The 17,875-nt window shown below is 45.1% G+C and overlaps 1 protein-coding gene across 1 annotated transcript in view; it reads right to left on the bottom strand.

Annotated features, from left to right (window-relative positions):
• The window catches only part of RYR3 (ryanodine receptor 3), a 515,475-nt gene that overhangs the window by 50,139 nt on the left and 447,461 nt on the right, over positions 1 to 17,875 (bottom strand). The window contains 4 exon segments of the mRNA XM_044230143.1: positions 6,171 to 6,263; positions 6,366 to 6,453; positions 13,433 to 13,673; positions 15,988 to 16,308. Of these exon segments, the coding sequence (XP_044086078.1) occupies positions 6,171 to 6,263; positions 6,366 to 6,453; positions 13,433 to 13,673; positions 15,988 to 16,308 (743 nt within the window).

Raw genomic sequence — 17,875 nt, 5'->3', positions numbered from 1 at the left:
GGGAGCAGCAGGGAGGCCAGACGCCTCTCCTTGAACCCACACGTAAGATCCGGGACCCTGAGCTAGAGCAGCATTCGTCTTAGGAGGCACTGGTTTCTAAGAGAAGAGGAGGGTAAGAATTAACACTGCCTTGGGACTGATGGCTTTAAGTTACTTTAAAGTGTGAAACAGGTTCGTAATTATTGATGGACACTCTTAAAATGGATGCGATTTCTTTCACCCAGCTTGCGGTGACTTCAGGAGGTTACATCACAGCAACCACAGCGAAGCTCCTGGCCAGCAAAACCCAGGCTGGCCAGATGCGCCAGACAATTCTCCTGGTTGTGGGACCCCTTGTGCCCGGTGCTCTAAAACAGCAGGTCAGGCCAGGGACAGCAGGGAGAAGGGGTGGGGAGAAGTATGGCAGGTGGGGGAGGGGGGGTGGGGAGTGGTAAGAAATGAAGCTAACAGAAGGCAGCTTGTGTTCTAGAACACAGCAGAAAGTGAAAGCTGGTTCACACAAATGCCGCAAAGAGTTCTCTCATTTACTGAATGCAAGCTGGGTTCTTTACGTGTTCTACCATCAGGCATAGAGTTCTAAAGGTTGCGCCTAAGGCGAAACTCATTTGCAGTCTCCGTTACCCTGAAAATCATCCATAAAGGATAGAACCCGATTTTGTGTATATAAACTATGAGGTGTCCTCTCTATATAAATGTAAAAGGTGAATAGTAACATGCCCTACACAATCAAGTAAATATGCAAAATGTAACTATGTATATTTGATACACAATTCAAATAATTTCTCACTCATTCTATTCTGTTGGGCCAATCTCAAGTTGTTCTTATTATGAATGCTGCATGTGTACTGTGACTCCAACGTGCCTCCTACTAAAACAAAACATTTTTAATCCTCCCAATAATGATGATCCCACAAATAAGGCAGTTGCATAAGTGAGAACATGATGCTCAGGGAAGGTAAATGATTTTCCAAGGCCACGCAGCATGTAAGCATCTGAGTCAAAACCCAGACCCAAGCCTACCTGGGCATGGCTTCATTTCCCTTTCTAAGAACTGCAAATGGCCTGTTTCCTGCTCATCTCCCGTTCTCTGCCACAGAGCTTAGGGCAGGGAGCGTGACAGTGGCAGCAGACACACATCAGTGAATAGAGAGATATATTTCCAAGTTATAATCTGTATGGGCCACTGGAGAACTGTCCTAGGGTTTTTTCCCACCATATGCACATTTTGTGTAAAAACATGTGGTTATCTGATTTCCAGTCTTGAAGGTTAGTCCTTGAAAAACTTTGAATTGCAGGAGCCTCGCACAAGAGGCGGAGATGTATGGTGTGAAAGGAGTGGGCCCACTGATGGCACATGGGATTCAGACCCTGCATGGCACAGCAGAGGAGTGAGCCTCGCGGGCTCTCACACCCTGTCGGCATCCCTATCTCTGTCAGTGTGCTGGCTGCAGAGTGGGCAGCTGGGGAAGGGAACAGAGATAGCAAGGAGACCTCAGTTAGGGTGAGGCTTGGCTGGCTTCCCTGGCTTCCCCATTCCAAGGGTGGGTAGGCCTACATTCACTCTTTGACGGGCGGTGTCTTCCCTGGAGCAGGCCTGGGGGACCTCCAGGTGGGAAGATCCATTCTGTACCACCCCCATGGTGATCACAGTGCAGAGGGTGACCAGAGCCTGGCACCTCTAATACTAGGACAGAAAAGACACGTCATGCATTTGACCTGTACCTTTACTTGCATGGCCTGTGTGGGAAGACAAAAGAAAAGAAACAAGGAGAAGAGTCAGTCAGTAAAAGCAGGGGTCCAAGGCGTAAGGTAGCACATGTTAGTCGTAGCTTCTTAGCCCCCATTTCTCAGCCAATACAACAGAAACTCAACACTTCTAGAAGCCGGTTGAGCATGGCATGAAGAGTGAGTGGGAGGTTAGGATGGAAGTTATTTTGGTCAAAAGGACTTACACCCAAGCCAAGCAATATACCCCACAAGGCAAGGTCATCTCTAAGACTAGCTTTCCTGATACACGAGCCCTTTAGATCTAAAGCCTTTCCCCTCCCACCTCCCATTTCTCACTTGGGTGGGCTGTAAATATTCTGTCATATAACCGTAGACCCCTATTTGCTTTCTTCTTTCCATCTACCACATTATCACTGCCAGAAGATCTGTGGTTGTGAGAAGAGAAAGAAGAATTGAGCAAAGGGGCAATGAGTGTGCTTCCACAAAAAAGAGGCTTGCTAAACAGAAGTGCTTTAGGAATATCCAGGGTAATTCAGGATTGCCCCGACAGCCCAAAGGATGGAACATCTCCCTTCCTGTGCTGTGACCTTCAAATATATCTTTAGTCACAGCCTCTTTCATACTAGAGGTTCCATTTTGTTCTTTTCTTTACCACTAAGATTGGCTAACTCAATGCATTTCCCTAATGCTGATAATGCTGGAAGTGCTTTTTTTCCCCCTGAAATTTTTTTACTTTCCAAAGAGAAATTTACAGATTCCTAGATCTTCAAAATCCTCCCATTTCCCTACACATTATCACCAGTTGTTTATGATCAAACAAAGGATTTTATGTGTGAATGTAAGGACAATGTATGGACTCTTCAGGGAAAGGAAATTTGAGGCGGACACATGGTCGGGTGGTGTGTTGCACTGAGACAGCACAGGGAGAGGCTTCTGAAAACAGGCAAGCTTACATCATGTGACGTTCTTATCCCCACTAACAGGGTAAGTGAAGTAAAGACAAGTCAACCCAACATTAGATATTAGGGGAAAGTTGAACTTCCAGAAGCCAGTCTGAGAATGAGAAAGTAACAGAGAAAGAGGAAGCAAAGGATGGGGGAGGGAAGGATAGAGAGGAGTAAGGGGGGCGGGGAGGGGGCTGAGAGGGAGACAGAGATGGAGAAGGGGAAAGGTAGGGAGGAGAGGAGAGGAAAGGAGGGGAGCTGCACAAGTGCACAAGGAACACAAAGTGAAGATGATGAGTGGTGGAGGGGATGAGACAGAGAGGAGTGAACACCAGGGGAGATGGGTGTAAGCAGCAAACGCCCACATGTAAGTATGAATACCCCGGAAAATCTCAAAGTTAGCCTCTAAACTCTTCCCTATCCTTTTTCAATACACTGAAATCACACTTGGGAGAGAGAGGCTTTCAATGAGGCACTCTAATACTTCCTGCCTTATAATTCTGTTTAACTCATAATCTTGGTCAAAAGACTGGCATTTTTTGGGCTAAACACGTTCTAACTTACCATTCCCCTCCGAGGAAGCTGCTGACATTTTTCCAGAAAACAAAACAAGTTTCAAAACAAAACAAAACAAGCACTTGCTCAGCTTGGTTACATTTTGCTTAACATATATTTGCAAAACAGTGTTCTATAAAGAAAATATACAATGAGCTCTCCAAAAAACCCTGCTTTCATTGCCTGGAAAATAATGCATCACTGCACTGATCTTCAGTTAATCAAGTATAAATACTGCGGCCCACCGTATATTTTGTTTCTGCCTCCTTTCCACCTGCAACGGCATGTGCAGCATGTGTAAGCATGCAGCATTCCAGAACACAGGTCTTTGCAACAGCTGCCATACGCACAGAGGCCAACTTCATTTATACAACACCAGAATTCAGTTCAGAGCGGAGATAAAAGCAAGCACAGCTGACCATTCAGATTAGGGAGTAAAGAAAGCATCTAATTTCAGGGAGGAAAAGGCGATGGGGATTCAAGTGAGAGTAAGAATACCTCCTCCCCATTCTCTCATAGGTAGTTCTGTCTCCAAAGAATACCAGAAATGGCTATGAGTTGTGGTTTACTGGAGGCAGGGTAAAGGGGCCTCCATCTGAAAGAATGTTCTGCATTTATCTCTATCTTAGTGATGCAATTTGAAACTGACTTTTAAACATAACATCCCACTAGAGCTGGGAGGGGTCAGGTAGTAAGCTCAAGCCCATTCTACAGATTGGTAAATTGCGGTCTGGCGGAGTTAATGCAACGCCAGACCTTTAGTCAATGGCTGGGCCAAGGGTGGGACTTAGCTTCCTTTCCATCTCTAGTCCTATTTACTATCACGTTTTGTGTTTCAACTGAGGCAACAGGAACAAAAGGAGTGTCTGTTACCCTGAGGGGGGTAACATGTTAAATGGTAATGTTATTTAACCATGGTAGATGTTATTTAACATCTCCCATTTACTATACTGTAATGACCCTTTTCCATGTAGGAAAACTGGCATACAAAGTCAATGGGAAGGAAATGAAAGTGTTTGCCCATATAGACATACCTTACCAACAGCGAAGATGCCCACATTCTGAATATGACCTTCCTCTGACAAGGCAAACATACCCTTTTCCTCATTCAGCAATGTGCATGAGCAGAATTTCCAGTTAGTTTGTTAGTAGGTTAGTTTTGAAATGTCATCTTCTGTCACCTTATCTCTTTCCAAGTGTAAACCTAAGGACCCTAAGTAACCATTCATCACTGTGCATTGAGACATTGAGATGTCTTTGCCATTTCTGCTCATCTGGGATCCAAATTCTTATCAGAGTCATTTCCACTGCTTTGCTGCCATCCGCTGACAGTAACAATGGATGCGGCAGCTCTACTGCAAGGTGAAGGTAGCATAAAATCTATCTGGAATTGACTGACTTTCCGTAGGTGGATGGCGTGAGAAGAGAGCCAACGATGACTGCAAGAAGACCCTTCAGAGGGAATTTAAGAGAAATGTCCAAGGATCAGGAATCTAAAAGATCCTATCTTCATATATCCCACATGGGAGCAGATGTGTTTGCCAGAAGTTGAATGCAAAATGAATTTTGGAAAATCAAATAAAAATTATCCAAAGCACAAAAGCGTCCACCTTAAGGTAAATTGCTTTGCAGCAAAGACTACTTTGAATATGAATATATACTTCTGATCTCTCTTTGTATGTGCACAATTTTATATGTCAAACCTTATTAGGCAGTGTATAGCAGATTCTAAACTCTAAGAGTCAGTTTTGGGATGCTGGAAGAAGTGTTAGTGTCAACACAGCTAAAGGAAGAGCTGGAAAGTTCAGAGTGATGGCAGCTGACCAGAGCTAGGCACACGTGATGAATTTTGGGGTGCTGAAGTTTGCATTTTTGGTTGTTATACCAGCCCCTTGTTTGCGGTTTTCTATACACAGGTCTTCATCCCAAATGGTTATTTGGAAAGATGCTCAAAGGCTTTGCTGTCATTGACTGTCATCTTTCCAAAACTGTTTTTCACTTCTGAAGGGTCCCCATGCACACTCCACCTTCATGTTCCTCAAAGGCAGCACTTGTACCAGCAACAAGAGAGACGCACATCTCAGGTGTTACATGTCACTTACACTTGATATATACAGCCTACCCTCATTGAGGCACGCTTCTCAAGTGAACAGAGTTGAGAGTAAGCCATAACAGCTGGTAACAAAACATTACATTTAAGTAAGTCTTGTATGTATGTTATGTGCACCTGAGAGAGTGTGTCTGAGAATTCTTTACAATCCAAATAGCAAAGCCTCCCTGTGCAGAGCCGACTGAAGAGGAGCTGGCGGGGGGTGGGGGCGGGCAGGCCCCCTCCTGTATTCCTGCTACACTCCTCCCTGTTAGCTACTCTCTTTCTCAGACAGATATCCTGTATGTTCTCTTTTAAACATTCCTGCAGGGAATGGACAGACGTTTGGGTTTCTGAAAGCAACCCACATGGAAAATAAACAGAAGGCATTAAGAGGTCAGTACAACTGAAATAAAACAGCTATTGGATGTTCCAGATAGGAGGAAAACAAGCTTACTGTAAGAACATGTGCTAACGAAGTCGTCAAAGCAAGGGCGTTTCCTCATAGCTAATCGAAAGGTGGCTCCAGGCGTGTGTAGCTTGGCAGCTCACTACGCCAGAAGAAGTTCTATTTAAAAACAATGAACAGCTGCTTTGGTTTGGGAGACCTCTCGAATGCCTTAGACAAGTCTTGAAACTTTTTGACATACAAACAGCTATTTATTCAGAAAATGTGATGACCATGCTTATTTGAGAGCAGTTTCTTCTGGCTCATTCTCAAAATAAATAACAGTAGAGACTGCTGGTTCTCGTGGTTTGACCTAAATGCAGGATGGAGCTAATCCCTTCACACATCCAAGATACATAACTTAGGTCAAGATCAAAGTCTTTGGAATTGATTTCAATGGACTTACTTTCGACATCTTGCTTTTGCTGTCTCCAGTTAAAAATGCCAAATTATTAATTTCATTCTGAATCACAAAATTCTGCTCTTCCCTCTTGAAGTTCTAAGTTGGGGGGGGGATAAAAAAGTCAACATTATAAGAACGTTTTTGGAGGTCTGTACCTTTCACAGCCATCTCTAAGTTTGGGGCCCACAGGTTCCTTACGTGAGATTTACACCACAGGATGAAGACCTCTGCCACCATGCGGAAGAGCTGGTCAGAGTCAGCACTGGGACTTTTAAGCCAGTTAGATCTGAGGTGAAAAGCAAATGAATATGCATATGAAATTCAGTAATGAGGAAAACAGTTACACTAAAAATTATACCAATATTGGCTACACACACTTATCCAGATAAAACTACACTCCCACAGGAAGGCAGTCTTCAGGGAGACTAAATATCAGGGCACGCCTTACATGTGTGTAGGCATGTGTTTGTAAATATTTTTGAAGGACTTACAATAATTGTTCCCATTTTACCAAAGGATTCAAGAATTATCCTTGCAGACAGATGTCGGAAAACATTTCAAATTTGTCAAAGGTTTTTTTTCTTTTTTTCCTTCTTTTTTAAACAGATGAGGTGATTAAGGTTACACTCTGCTTTGGGATAGGCCTCCTTTAGTCCAGGAGGCTTGCAAGACTAGAAGAGTCTCGCTCAGTATGACTTGTAATCTTGTCACTGACGCTGTCATTGTCAAGCCTCTGAAATATGGAGCGCCCTAAAAACCACTTCAGGCCACATACCTTTTCCTCTCAAAGCCAATTTTGTGAATGAAATTTGGAAGACAATATGTTTCTCACTGTTGTTTTTAGTGTTTTAATGGTTTAGAAATTCCCTATAAATAGCATTACTCATTTCTTTTTTCTTTTTTTTTTTTTTAATTAAAAACTAGACCAGGTTAAGAATTCAACAATGGCAGCAAGAAGGCTAAATTGCGGTAGAATTCAGTCATCTCCTGAAAGTTGTCTTGCTTCTAAGTATCTTACATATTGGAATCAAATTATATTTTGGAAGGGCTGGGTGAGTTGCCATTTTCAAGTATCTGTGTAGAGTAACACAGCAGAGGTTAAATCATCTACCATCATTCTTAGGTTAAAGAAGACTCTGGTTCTCATGAATGCTCTGAAAAACCTAATGTCCCTATCAACAGCCAGGTCCCTAAGCCTTGGGACACCAGACTGAACTTCCCTGAGTAGCCTATACCTTCTGCCCATTCATGGAGAGCACAAGATTAAGGAGGAAAGGGGAACACTCATGAGGCCAAGACCATCTTTGGACCCTTCGCTCATCTCCTCACTTTCTTATTGCCCCAAGTTCCAGGCTTACAGACATTCTTATCTAATATTTCTTGAGTTCTACCTCAACTAGCCTCGCCTTTGCATGGCAGACACAACGGGCTGTCTACCCCATACTTATTCTCCTCTTCTTCCTTAGGAACAAAAGCCCATTTTATTCAGGGTGGCATTATGCCTGCTGAAGAGCACATTACCCAACCTTGGGATAGCTATGTAACTAAGTTCTGATCAATGAGATTGAAACTGACGTTGTTAGATGGACCTTCTGGAAAAGCTCTCTAAAAAGAGATCAGATAGCTGAAGATGCCCTTTGTCTTCCCCCTGTTGCTTTCATGCTTCCTGCCTGGAATGAAAATACGATGGCTCAAACTCTAATTGCACTATACACTGCACCATAAAGTAACTTCAAAGATGGCAGCCAGTGTTTAGGATGGGAAGACAGAGGAATGAGTCTCTCTAATGAAGTCTCTCTAATGAAGTACTGGCCCTGGAATGGGTATCTTTGGACTTCTTTGTGAGGTTTAACTTCCAAATTCTCTCAGCCACTATAATCAAGTATCCATTATTAGAAGCCAGATGCAATCCAAACTTGAGGCTTGAGATTGGTAATGCTTTTTTATTTCGTTCATATTGATTTTTCAGGATCAAGTGTCAAGTTTTGTCAGAAGAGCCAGATGTTCATTCCTTAGTGTTCTGGTTTCAATGAGCTTTGTAAGTAAGCAGGAAGGGATGAGGGGTCCCATCCTCTCCAGCCAAGGCAAAGTACAGCCACAAGGTGCATGAGCAGCAGGAGCCCTGAAAACAACAGGTGAGGTTAATGTTCCCTCACAGAAGACCGATGAGGATTCTGATCCCTTTGCCTTCCATAGGAAGGCAGTTTCCAATGAATGAATTTTTTTTTCATACCTTCTTCTTCTAGGAGGTATATTTTTATCCTTTATTTCTAGTGAGGTTCTTTCTTCAGGTTCCGAGTGTATGTGAATGAAGAATATCTCATTATAGGTTTCCCCAGGCACACAAACTCTGCACCTCTCTGGTATTTGCAGGTGAAAAGAAGATCCTGACCTCACCTCTTTTATTTGCCCATATCTTTTCCTGTCTGTTCCCATGATACAACCAGGCTCATCCCCTGCCTGCTCCCGGTCTCCCAGAATCCAGATCTCTCTCCATATCCAGCCACTTGATCCTTTTGGAGGTACCACATGGATATCTGGGTCTGCTTTGTCATCTGCCCTGCATGCTTCCAAAAGGCAGTTGGTAAATGCAAGGCTATAGGTGGAGAAGAAGGTTGGGTTTAGAGGCAGTGATCTGCAGAGGGTGATGCTTGAAGCAACACGAGTGAATGAAATCACTGAGCATATTAACAGAAAACAAGAAATGCAAGAATAAAACCTTGGATGATCACAAGAGTAAAGAGAGTTAGATTTCATTTTCAAAATGGCAAGTTAGCAGGTTTTCAAAGAAAGGAAAGCCAGTGATGAGGCTTTGAAAGAAAGGAAAGCTGTATTCCTATGACTTCATGGTCAGGTTGTCTGAGTTAGAGCTAAGAGCTTATCTCAACCTCGTTCCTAAGTCTCCTGCCGAGGACACAGCCGAAAGTGGTCACTGCAGAGGATTCACTCTGATTCCCTTCAGCAGCCTAAGAGATGGGTTTTCACCCCCAATCACACTGTTTAGTCATTCATTTCTGTGTTCTGAGTGTTCCTGACTACCAGAAAGGAAGCTGAGAAGCCATTGCCTCATGCAGAGACATCTGTTTAACCTGCGCTCACACAGCTCCTGCACGAGGAGATAGTGGATTTGCCCAGTTCTGAACACACTATACCCAGAGTTCTTCTCATTCGGGATCAGCTTCAGGCTGATCACTGAACAACAGGAGCTTCTGTTCAGATCAGTGTTCCAGAGGGCGAAGAAACTTGAAATGGTGCCATGACTGGGCTGAAGGATGTAGAAAGGTTTACCAGGATGAGGAAGAACAGCGGGGAGGATGAGGAAGAACAGCGGGGAGGACACGACAAGATGGCTCTCTTCCATATTTAAAGAGCTGCTACAGGAGAGACTGGAACAGCTTTGTGAGGCTCTGAAGAGCAAAGTCAGAGCTGATGGGCGGGAGTCACAGAGCTGACTCCTGACAGAACCGTTTGAACTGTCTGAAAACTAGAGCAGAGGCCACTCCTGCAAGTCTCTGTTATCTAGAAGTGCAGTAGATAATCAGAGGTAAGAAATGCGCTGCCAGGAAAAAGGAAGGGGGTATTTACTCATCCAGTTACAAGTAAGATGAGGTGACTCCTATATTTCCTAACAACTCCACAGTCCCATACTTCCAAGCCAGTGATTCTTTTGGTGAAGAAAGTACCCCAAAATGGTAAAGGCAGACACATAAGAAGAAGTATTTCTAAGCTGCACTCGGGTGGCCATATCATTCTCTGGTGTTCAGGGAAGAGTGGGTTGAAACGTGGGGATGAATGAATTAATGATGATCTCAAAGACTCTCTGACATTGCCATTTTTAGCAACTGTCAAACACTGTGGAAGTAGAACACACTCTATCTTGAGTCTTGATCATCAATAGTGACAAATGCAATTAAAGAGCTATTCTAGGAGCAACCTTACTCTGTTTTCATTCTTGTTTTTACCTAAAACTCTGAAAAATTCCCTCTCTAACCACGAATGTCATTATGTTATCGGAAATGATGCCAACCATGCTCCTTAAAGCAGGGTTTCTTTTGAGAGAATGAAGTCTCCCACAGACAGGTAAGAGATTATATTATATAGTATGTGTAAGGTATTTATTTTCAAATGCTAAATAATATAAGTAATCAATTGTTTAAGACAATTGTATAGGAAACACAATTTACCTTATAAGATAAATGCTAAAATGGGCTTCTTCAGACCCATTTCCTGCCCACGACAGAATGGCATACTCAAAAGTTAGCAAGTCTCTCCCAAATATTCCTAAGTCCTTTCAAGATGTATTTTAAAATTGAGCCTTTTCAAATTTATGTTAGGCTTTTAAATCTTAAGAGGGTATGGTATAGTAAAAATACCTATTTGGTCCTTGCTCCCCACTGGGACCAACAATCCTATTCTTCTGCCTGTTCATAGACATTAGCCTCCCCACCCCCATGCCCTCACTTTCCTCAACACCCAGCTTCAGTTCTGTGGTCAGTCTTTACAATTACCCTCTGACACACACCATCAACTCCCTCGCCCATTTTCCTTTGTTATACTCACTTTGCAAAAACCCCAACTTTGGTTAAATCCAACTCTTTCCCTATTTTGGGCCTGGACCTGGTGGCGAACTGGCTGGAGAAAAAGACAAGCTGGTGATGGGTTTCACCTTCAATTCATGACCACAGATCTCAAGTGGGGCCCTTACTGATGCCCAGTCATCACACGACACTGTCCTGGTCCAGCCACTCTCCCCCTCTCCCTGGCTACCGCTTCACACCATCTCCCCATCCTCATTCTCAGCTGATGATCTTGCTTCCTACAGCACTAAGAAAATCAAAGCAATCAGCAAAGGACTCCTGGAGACCCCCATATATATATATATATAAAGAGAGAGAGAGAAAGAGAGAGAGAGAGAGAAAGTGTGTGTGTGTGTGTGTGTGTGTGTGTGTGTGTATGTACCAGCATCAGCACCCAAACTCCCTGCCCTCCTGCTTCTTTTTGTGGATAAACTCTCTAATGCTGACCCTTTGCCTGCTCAGAGAACATTGCTTTAGAAATGATCGCTCTCATTCTTACGTGATAAATTTCCCCTTCTCTAACTAGATCATTCTCAATAACAAAGAAACAAGCTAACAAGTCTCCCACATCCTCAAAACTCTTCTCCTGAGCTTGCTTCTGCCTCTAGCCAGCATCTTACTTCTGTTCCCTTTGTGGTAAAATTCCTTGCACAAATGGACTATACTGCTGTCTCCAAGTCCTTCTCTCTCATTCTCTTCCAGCTCACTGCAAAGAGGCCCCCCTCTCATTGCTCCATCGAAACTGCTCCTGTCAAGATTACCGATAACATTTACTTATCATTCTTTCCTCTTGGCAATACTTTGTGAAGTTGGCACCCAGGACACAACATTCTGTCAGTTTCCTCCCATCTCACTGCTTGTCCCTTCTCAGCCTCAGCCACTGGTTCCTCCTCTCCTGCCTGATCCCTTGATGTTGGAGAGCAAAAGGGCTAGGTCCTTGGAACTCCTGTCTCTTCCCCTCAATCCCTTCTCTCATCCAGTCTCATGGTTCTCCAATATGTTATTGACTCCCAAATTCCCATGTCTATATCAGAACCCTCTCCTGAACTCTGGACTCATATATTCAATTGCCCACTCAACATTTTCATTTTTATATTGAATAGGCAACCCAGGTTTAACATGTTCAAAAGCGATTTCCAGATCTTCCCCTAAAAAATGTCTGTACCCACAATCTTCCTCAACTCAATGGCTGGAAACTCCATCTTTCCATTTGTGCAGAATCATCTTTGACTCTCTTGCTTCTCTCATTCCCAATCTGGAAGTCCAAAGGGCTCTACCTTTAAAACAGACCTGGAATCTGACATCTTGTGTCAACCTTCATTGCAACCACCCTGGACTCAGCCATCAAACCTTTTTTTCTTTTTTATTGTGGAAAAATACATATAAAATTTGCCCTTAGGGACCCTTAGTACATTCACAAACTTGGGCAGCCACTGTCACTGTCTAGTTTCTGAAACACTTTCAGAGCTCCAAAAGAAACTCCTGTTCCATTAAGCAGTTGCTTCCTAGTAACCCCACTTCCTCCCAGGTCCTGGGAATCTCCAGCTGGCACCGTCTCTAAGAATCCCCATTAGTTCTATGATGGGATCACCATGAACCACCCAACTAGTCTCCTCACCCCCTTATTTGCCCCCGTATCTTGCCACGTACTCAAAAAGTGAATCAGATCAGGGTTCCTTGGTAACTCAGATCATGACCCCAGGGTCCTGGGACTGAGCCTGCAGTGAGGGGTGGGGCTCAGCTCCCTGCTCAGTGGGGAGTCTGCCTCTCCTTCTCCCTTTGCCCCTCCCCCTACTAGTGTTCTCTCTCTCAAATAAATAAATAAAATCTCAACAAAAGAAGTGAATCAGATCATATTACAGAGTGGCTCAAAACTTGTGACAACTTCTCATCCCATTCAGAATAAAAGCCAGAATCTTCCCAGTGGCCTCCGAGGTCCTGGTCCATGTTGTTTTTCTGACATCTCCTACCACTCTCCCTACTCCTCACTCTCCTCCAGCTACCCTGGCCTCTGACGATCCTCTGAACACCCTAACAATTTCCTTCCACAGGGCTGACCCCACATGTCTCCTCTTCCTGGGAATATAATCCTGCATGGTTCCCTACTTCCTGTCTTTCAGGTCTTTGCTCAAATACTGTTTCTCAGTTAATGTTCTATTTAAGCCTGTGACTCCACCCCACTCTGGCACTCCTAATTCTCCTTACCTTGCTTTGCATAATTTACTTACGTGAGGAAAGTGTATCAGTAAGTATTCAAGTTCTTATTTTGTTTTTTGTCTGTGTGCCCCACTTCCCTGCCATGATAAAAGCCCTTAGGCTAAACATGTTTGCTGTGTTCATGCCTCCCTCCCCCAATGCCTAAGAACAGTGCCTGACACACGGTAACCTCTGTTGAATGAACACATGACAGAGCTCTGCTGAGAGGGGAAGAAGCGGGTCACTGCAGGCCCTGTTTGACCAACTCCCTCTGACCTACGGTAGCATGTGAAGATGAAGGTGTGGCCTCAGCACTGACCATACAGAATAACTGGCCAAGCAAAGCACTGTCCAGAAGTCCTTCACCAGCGACTTTGTTGGAGGGGGAGGGGTGACTGATGGTGGCCGCTGTGACCTCCCCACTTCGCCTATAACCCAACCCAACACCACGTTTCCATCCTGTGGACAGGCGGCCCCAGCTCTCCCAAGTACCTGTTGTTGTCCACATAACGGATCAGCATGGGGTAGAAGGCGTAGAGGTCTCTGCAGAGGACCGCAAACTCGTCCAGGATGAGGAGCTCCGCCTCCTGAGTGTCTCCCTTGGTGTCGGCTTTCAGCTGCTCCTCCTCCTGCACGGTCTTTACCGCCTTTTTCTTCAGCTTCTCCAGAGTTGGGATGAAGTGGCTTTTCAGCAGGTCTGGCCGGGCTTTGCTGATGATCGGCTGGGCATACACTGCGTCGGCAAACAAAAGGCCTTCCCCTCATTTCACACATTAGGGCAATGGATAAAAAGGAAATTAGGGAGACTGAAAGGCAAGGCTGTGACATTCCGTGGACTCAGGACAGCCCTGTCCTGTTCCCTTCCTTAATTGTCCCCTAGGCACTTATTTCCCTCTCACAAAGCCACAAGTCAGGGGCAGGTTCCCTACTCCTGTTCTGCTTGTCTGGGCCGCAGGGAGCCCGGCCGCCCCAGCACTCCTCATGCATGCATGGTGTTGGCCACACCTCCTAGCTCCTCATCACCTAGTTTCAGGATGTTTGTCTAGTTTGGGCTCACTAGCTAGATTATAAATTCCTTGAATGGAGCCTTTTTCCCTCCCAATAAGCAGCACTGGGCTGAGCCAAGAGTTGGCACTTAGTACTATGGTTTCTGGTTACTGTACAGAAAAATCTGCTGTTAAAAATACACTAATCCAACCACAGTTCTCAGTCCCCCAATGCTTGAGAACTGCTACCTCACTGCCTGGAGGCTCCTCTGGGCCCTGAAGAGGACAAACAATCATCGGTATAACGACCGAGAGAGAGGCTGGGTTGGCCACCGGCAGTCAAAGGGCAGACACAACAATCAGCGGGGTTTGGGACTGGGATTCTGGCCCTCTTCAAGAGAATACCTACCTATACACCTCACCCTGTTTCTTAAACGGAGTATCCCCTTGGTCTACTTGATCATAAAGATCAGAATCAGAGTAATTATTAAAAAATTAAGTGAAATAAAATTGATAAGAGCCACGAACTACTGCCAACATGCTCTATGTTTTGTGCCTTTCACAGTTTCTTTAGCTGGGGGGTATTTCAGTTGGAAATAGCCTACATCTGGCACTGTTTTGTTTTGTTTTGTTTAAATCTCACTGCCTTATTTTTTCCCTTCAGCAACGATCACTGTAGAAGGAGGAGGTGGAGGCAGCTACCTGCAGAGGGGCACTATCCAAGAAGCCAAACACCCACCTGGCCCTGAGGCATGCTTCTGCTCACGCCCCAGAATCAGAAAGGCTATTCCAGATGTGGGTGAGTTGGGCTTACAACTTAAAATCGACTTTGTTTCAGTACCAGCAATTAGGTGGCCCCTGAGACCGGGATACCCTGTGGAATAACAGGGTGAGTCCACTTGCCCCCTGTGCCTTTTGAGCTAGGCCATCGCCCTTCTCTGCCCCTCTAGGGAGCTGAGGGAGCCCGTCCTTCCTGCTCCTTCCTTCCCTGAATCCCTTATGAACTACAAAGTAGAGCTTCTTAACAAAGTGTCTTGGGGTTTTTCTTGGGCTATTTTCTTGGCAATATTCTTGGGCTAATAGGTAAGAAAGGAACGTCAATTTTATTTACTCATATGTTCACAGAGGCCTGCGCTATCTAGTAGCTATGAGCACCTAGAATATTTATCATTCTGAGCTCAGTTCATTGCAGAGACAGGAAGGGGGTGGAAACTTTTCTTCCCTGGTCTTGCAGAGGAATACCTCCTCATTTATCCAGGAAGGTAAATATCTAGGGTTGGGCTAATAGCTCCCTTTGGTGCAGCCCCAGTGTTTCCTGGTCCAGGGGGTGGCGTGGGTGAATGGCTACCACAGAGTTGTCTACATGCTGTGGGTCCATCAAAAAAATGACCTTGCCTTGGCTTTTGTCCCCTTGGACTCTGCTTTGACACAGAAGACACTAAATATTCATGATTTCCTGACTGTGGGAAGTGTGGTCATTCCTTTTTGAGGTCTTTCCTTTTTCTTTTTCTTTCTTTTAGGGTTGCTTCACGAATAGAAAATCAGGTAACAAAATTCATTAAGAGACTACTGCATGCAAGGAGATCTAGAGGAATACTGAAATGAAAACCCAAAAAACCCAAAATGATGCTGTTGGGAACCTAACTTAGGGAGTGTCTTAGAAAGTATAACATGAAATACAAATGGTGGCGACTTGCAGTACAGCCCAGAATGGAGTGAGTCTAATACGTGTATGGAACACACAGGAGCACTTATGGGGAAACTATGGACAGTTATTACTCAAAGAACAAACAAGACACTTAAGTACCAAAAGCGAATAAAGCAATGAACATCTGAGCCAAGCAGAGTGTATGGAGTAGGGCTTCCTGGAGATGTGAGGGACCTGGCTGAGCTGGGAGGAGATGGGAGCATTTGCTCCAGGAGGCTCTCTAGGGGGGTAACTTTTTCCTGGGAACTAACTAAGAGGGGGAGGGAGACTAGTTTAGAGATGGACTGAGAGATGAAAAGAGAATGCAGGCCTGGGGGAACAGGTGGGGTGGGGAGAAGAGGCATTTGTGGTACCTGCGATACGTTTCATCCAGGAAGCCTCATCGATGCCCAGGTTGTTGTTGATGATTTTCAGAATGTTTCCCAGGATGACACTGAGGTGTTCAGATGTGACCTTGGTGCACCAGGGCCCTGTGCTGGGGGGCAGGTGCTCAGGCCCCCGCTCCCACCAGTAGGACAGGTAGTTGCAGAGCATGGGCAAGATCACCTCGATGACGTGGGGCATCTCTGTGTACCGGGCTCCTGACTCAGCCAGGTCGCTGATCTCCTTCATCAGGCCTTCCAGCTGCGGGATGTCAGGACACATCTCTTCCACTGTGTCCGGCATGCCCAGAACTGACCAAGGGGGTACAGGGAGAACACAGGCACAGGAATTCAAAAGCACAAATAATGCAACCCATTCTATCCGTCCTACCCTTCCTCTGGTCTTTTAGACATTAAGCAGTCACCCTCAAGCCTCAATTGAGTGAGCACTGGATGTGGGGGAGCTTCTGTCCTCCAGGTGTCTGTGTAAAGATGACAGCTTCCAGAGGCTGGGTTGGCTTCCTGGAAGCCATACTTGATTAAAACGCTTCAACTTAAGGCCAAAGGAGCATAACAGATACAGGTGAGAGACACCTCCTAAGACTTCCCTGAAATGCAGCCTATCTCTTGGATTTTCCCTTTCTGTCTTACCACACGCATGGCAGAAAAGGTGATACTAGATGGAGAAAAGCACCTACTCTGTGTTTAGGTAAAACCTTATAGTTCAGTCACCTGGATCTCTGTACTGTTTGGAAAAAGAAAAGAAACCACTCTCATCAAATATTCCTTCAGCTGGACCAGAGACAACATTACTTTCCATCTGATTGAGATTTTGGGGGAGAAAACAATTACACTTGTGTTAATGTCTGCATTTACCACAGAAGTTACTCATGAGGTGACAGGTGCTAAGGCCACCTGTCAGGCACCTGAACCTTTTTGTTTGTGAAGGCTTCTGTGCAAGGAAGAGTGAGTAAACCCCATCTTTTCCTCTCACTGAAGACTGTGGTCACTTCACAGGCCATGGACAGACAGGTCAACGCAGTGACAGATGAAGTTCAACATGAAACCAAGGAAGGTTGTTGGATACAAGAATCGCAAACAGCAGCCAGGGGCTACGTGTCCTGTTCCACTTAAGTGAAAGGACAGGACAAGATAGGAGGAGACACCAGCAGCATCCCAAGGTTCCTGATGGAGAAGAAGATTACAAGGACTCTGAAAGAAGCACAGGCCCAGAGCTCTGTCTCCTCTAACCCCTGTCCCCTGCCCCCATCTGCCTGGGTTGGGTCAACCCGGACCTGGACAGGGATCATAGGCAAACTCTACCTGCAGGCCAAACTTCTCACATGTGGCCAAAGCAGGGGGCCAGGGAATCTGAGAAGCCATAAGCAAATGTGGAACACTTTTCTGGAACATCAGTTTCACTAGATGACTTGAGGAAAATATTTCTGATATTTGGAGAAAAATACAAAGTTCTCATGGATTTCTAAGGACAAAGCAGAAGACCTCAGATAAAATGTTATCTTTTGTGAACTGGGTTATACCTGTAGGCCTTGTGCCACTGGGGTCGTTGTGGGCTAGAAGTCTCCCTCCTCAAGATTTTAGGTATGTGGCCATTGAAGGGTTAATAAATAAGAGAGGTCACAGCAAATTCTGTGGCCTTTAGGAACACTGGTTTTGGTTTCTCCCTTGATTGTATTTCCTGGAGCGGAAATGTGGAGCAAGGCTGGCTGGCTGGCTTGGAGACGACGGGTCTGTGGCTGAAACCAGCAGGTGTGTTGGATGGCACGTATAGTTGCAAGCAAAGGACACACAGGAGCCTCCCTACTATGGGGCAGGCCCCATGTTCTTTGGCTAGCCGTGACCTCCTGCTGCTGTCACT

Source organism: Neovison vison, chromosome 13 (genome assembly GCF_020171115.1).
Source record: "Neovison vison isolate M4711 chromosome 13, ASM_NN_V1, whole genome shotgun sequence".
NCBI lineage: Eukaryota > Metazoa > Chordata > Mammalia > Carnivora > Mustelidae > Neogale > Neogale vison.
Note: the sequence above shows the minus strand (reverse complement) of the source record. Positions and strands in the feature narration are given on the sequence as shown.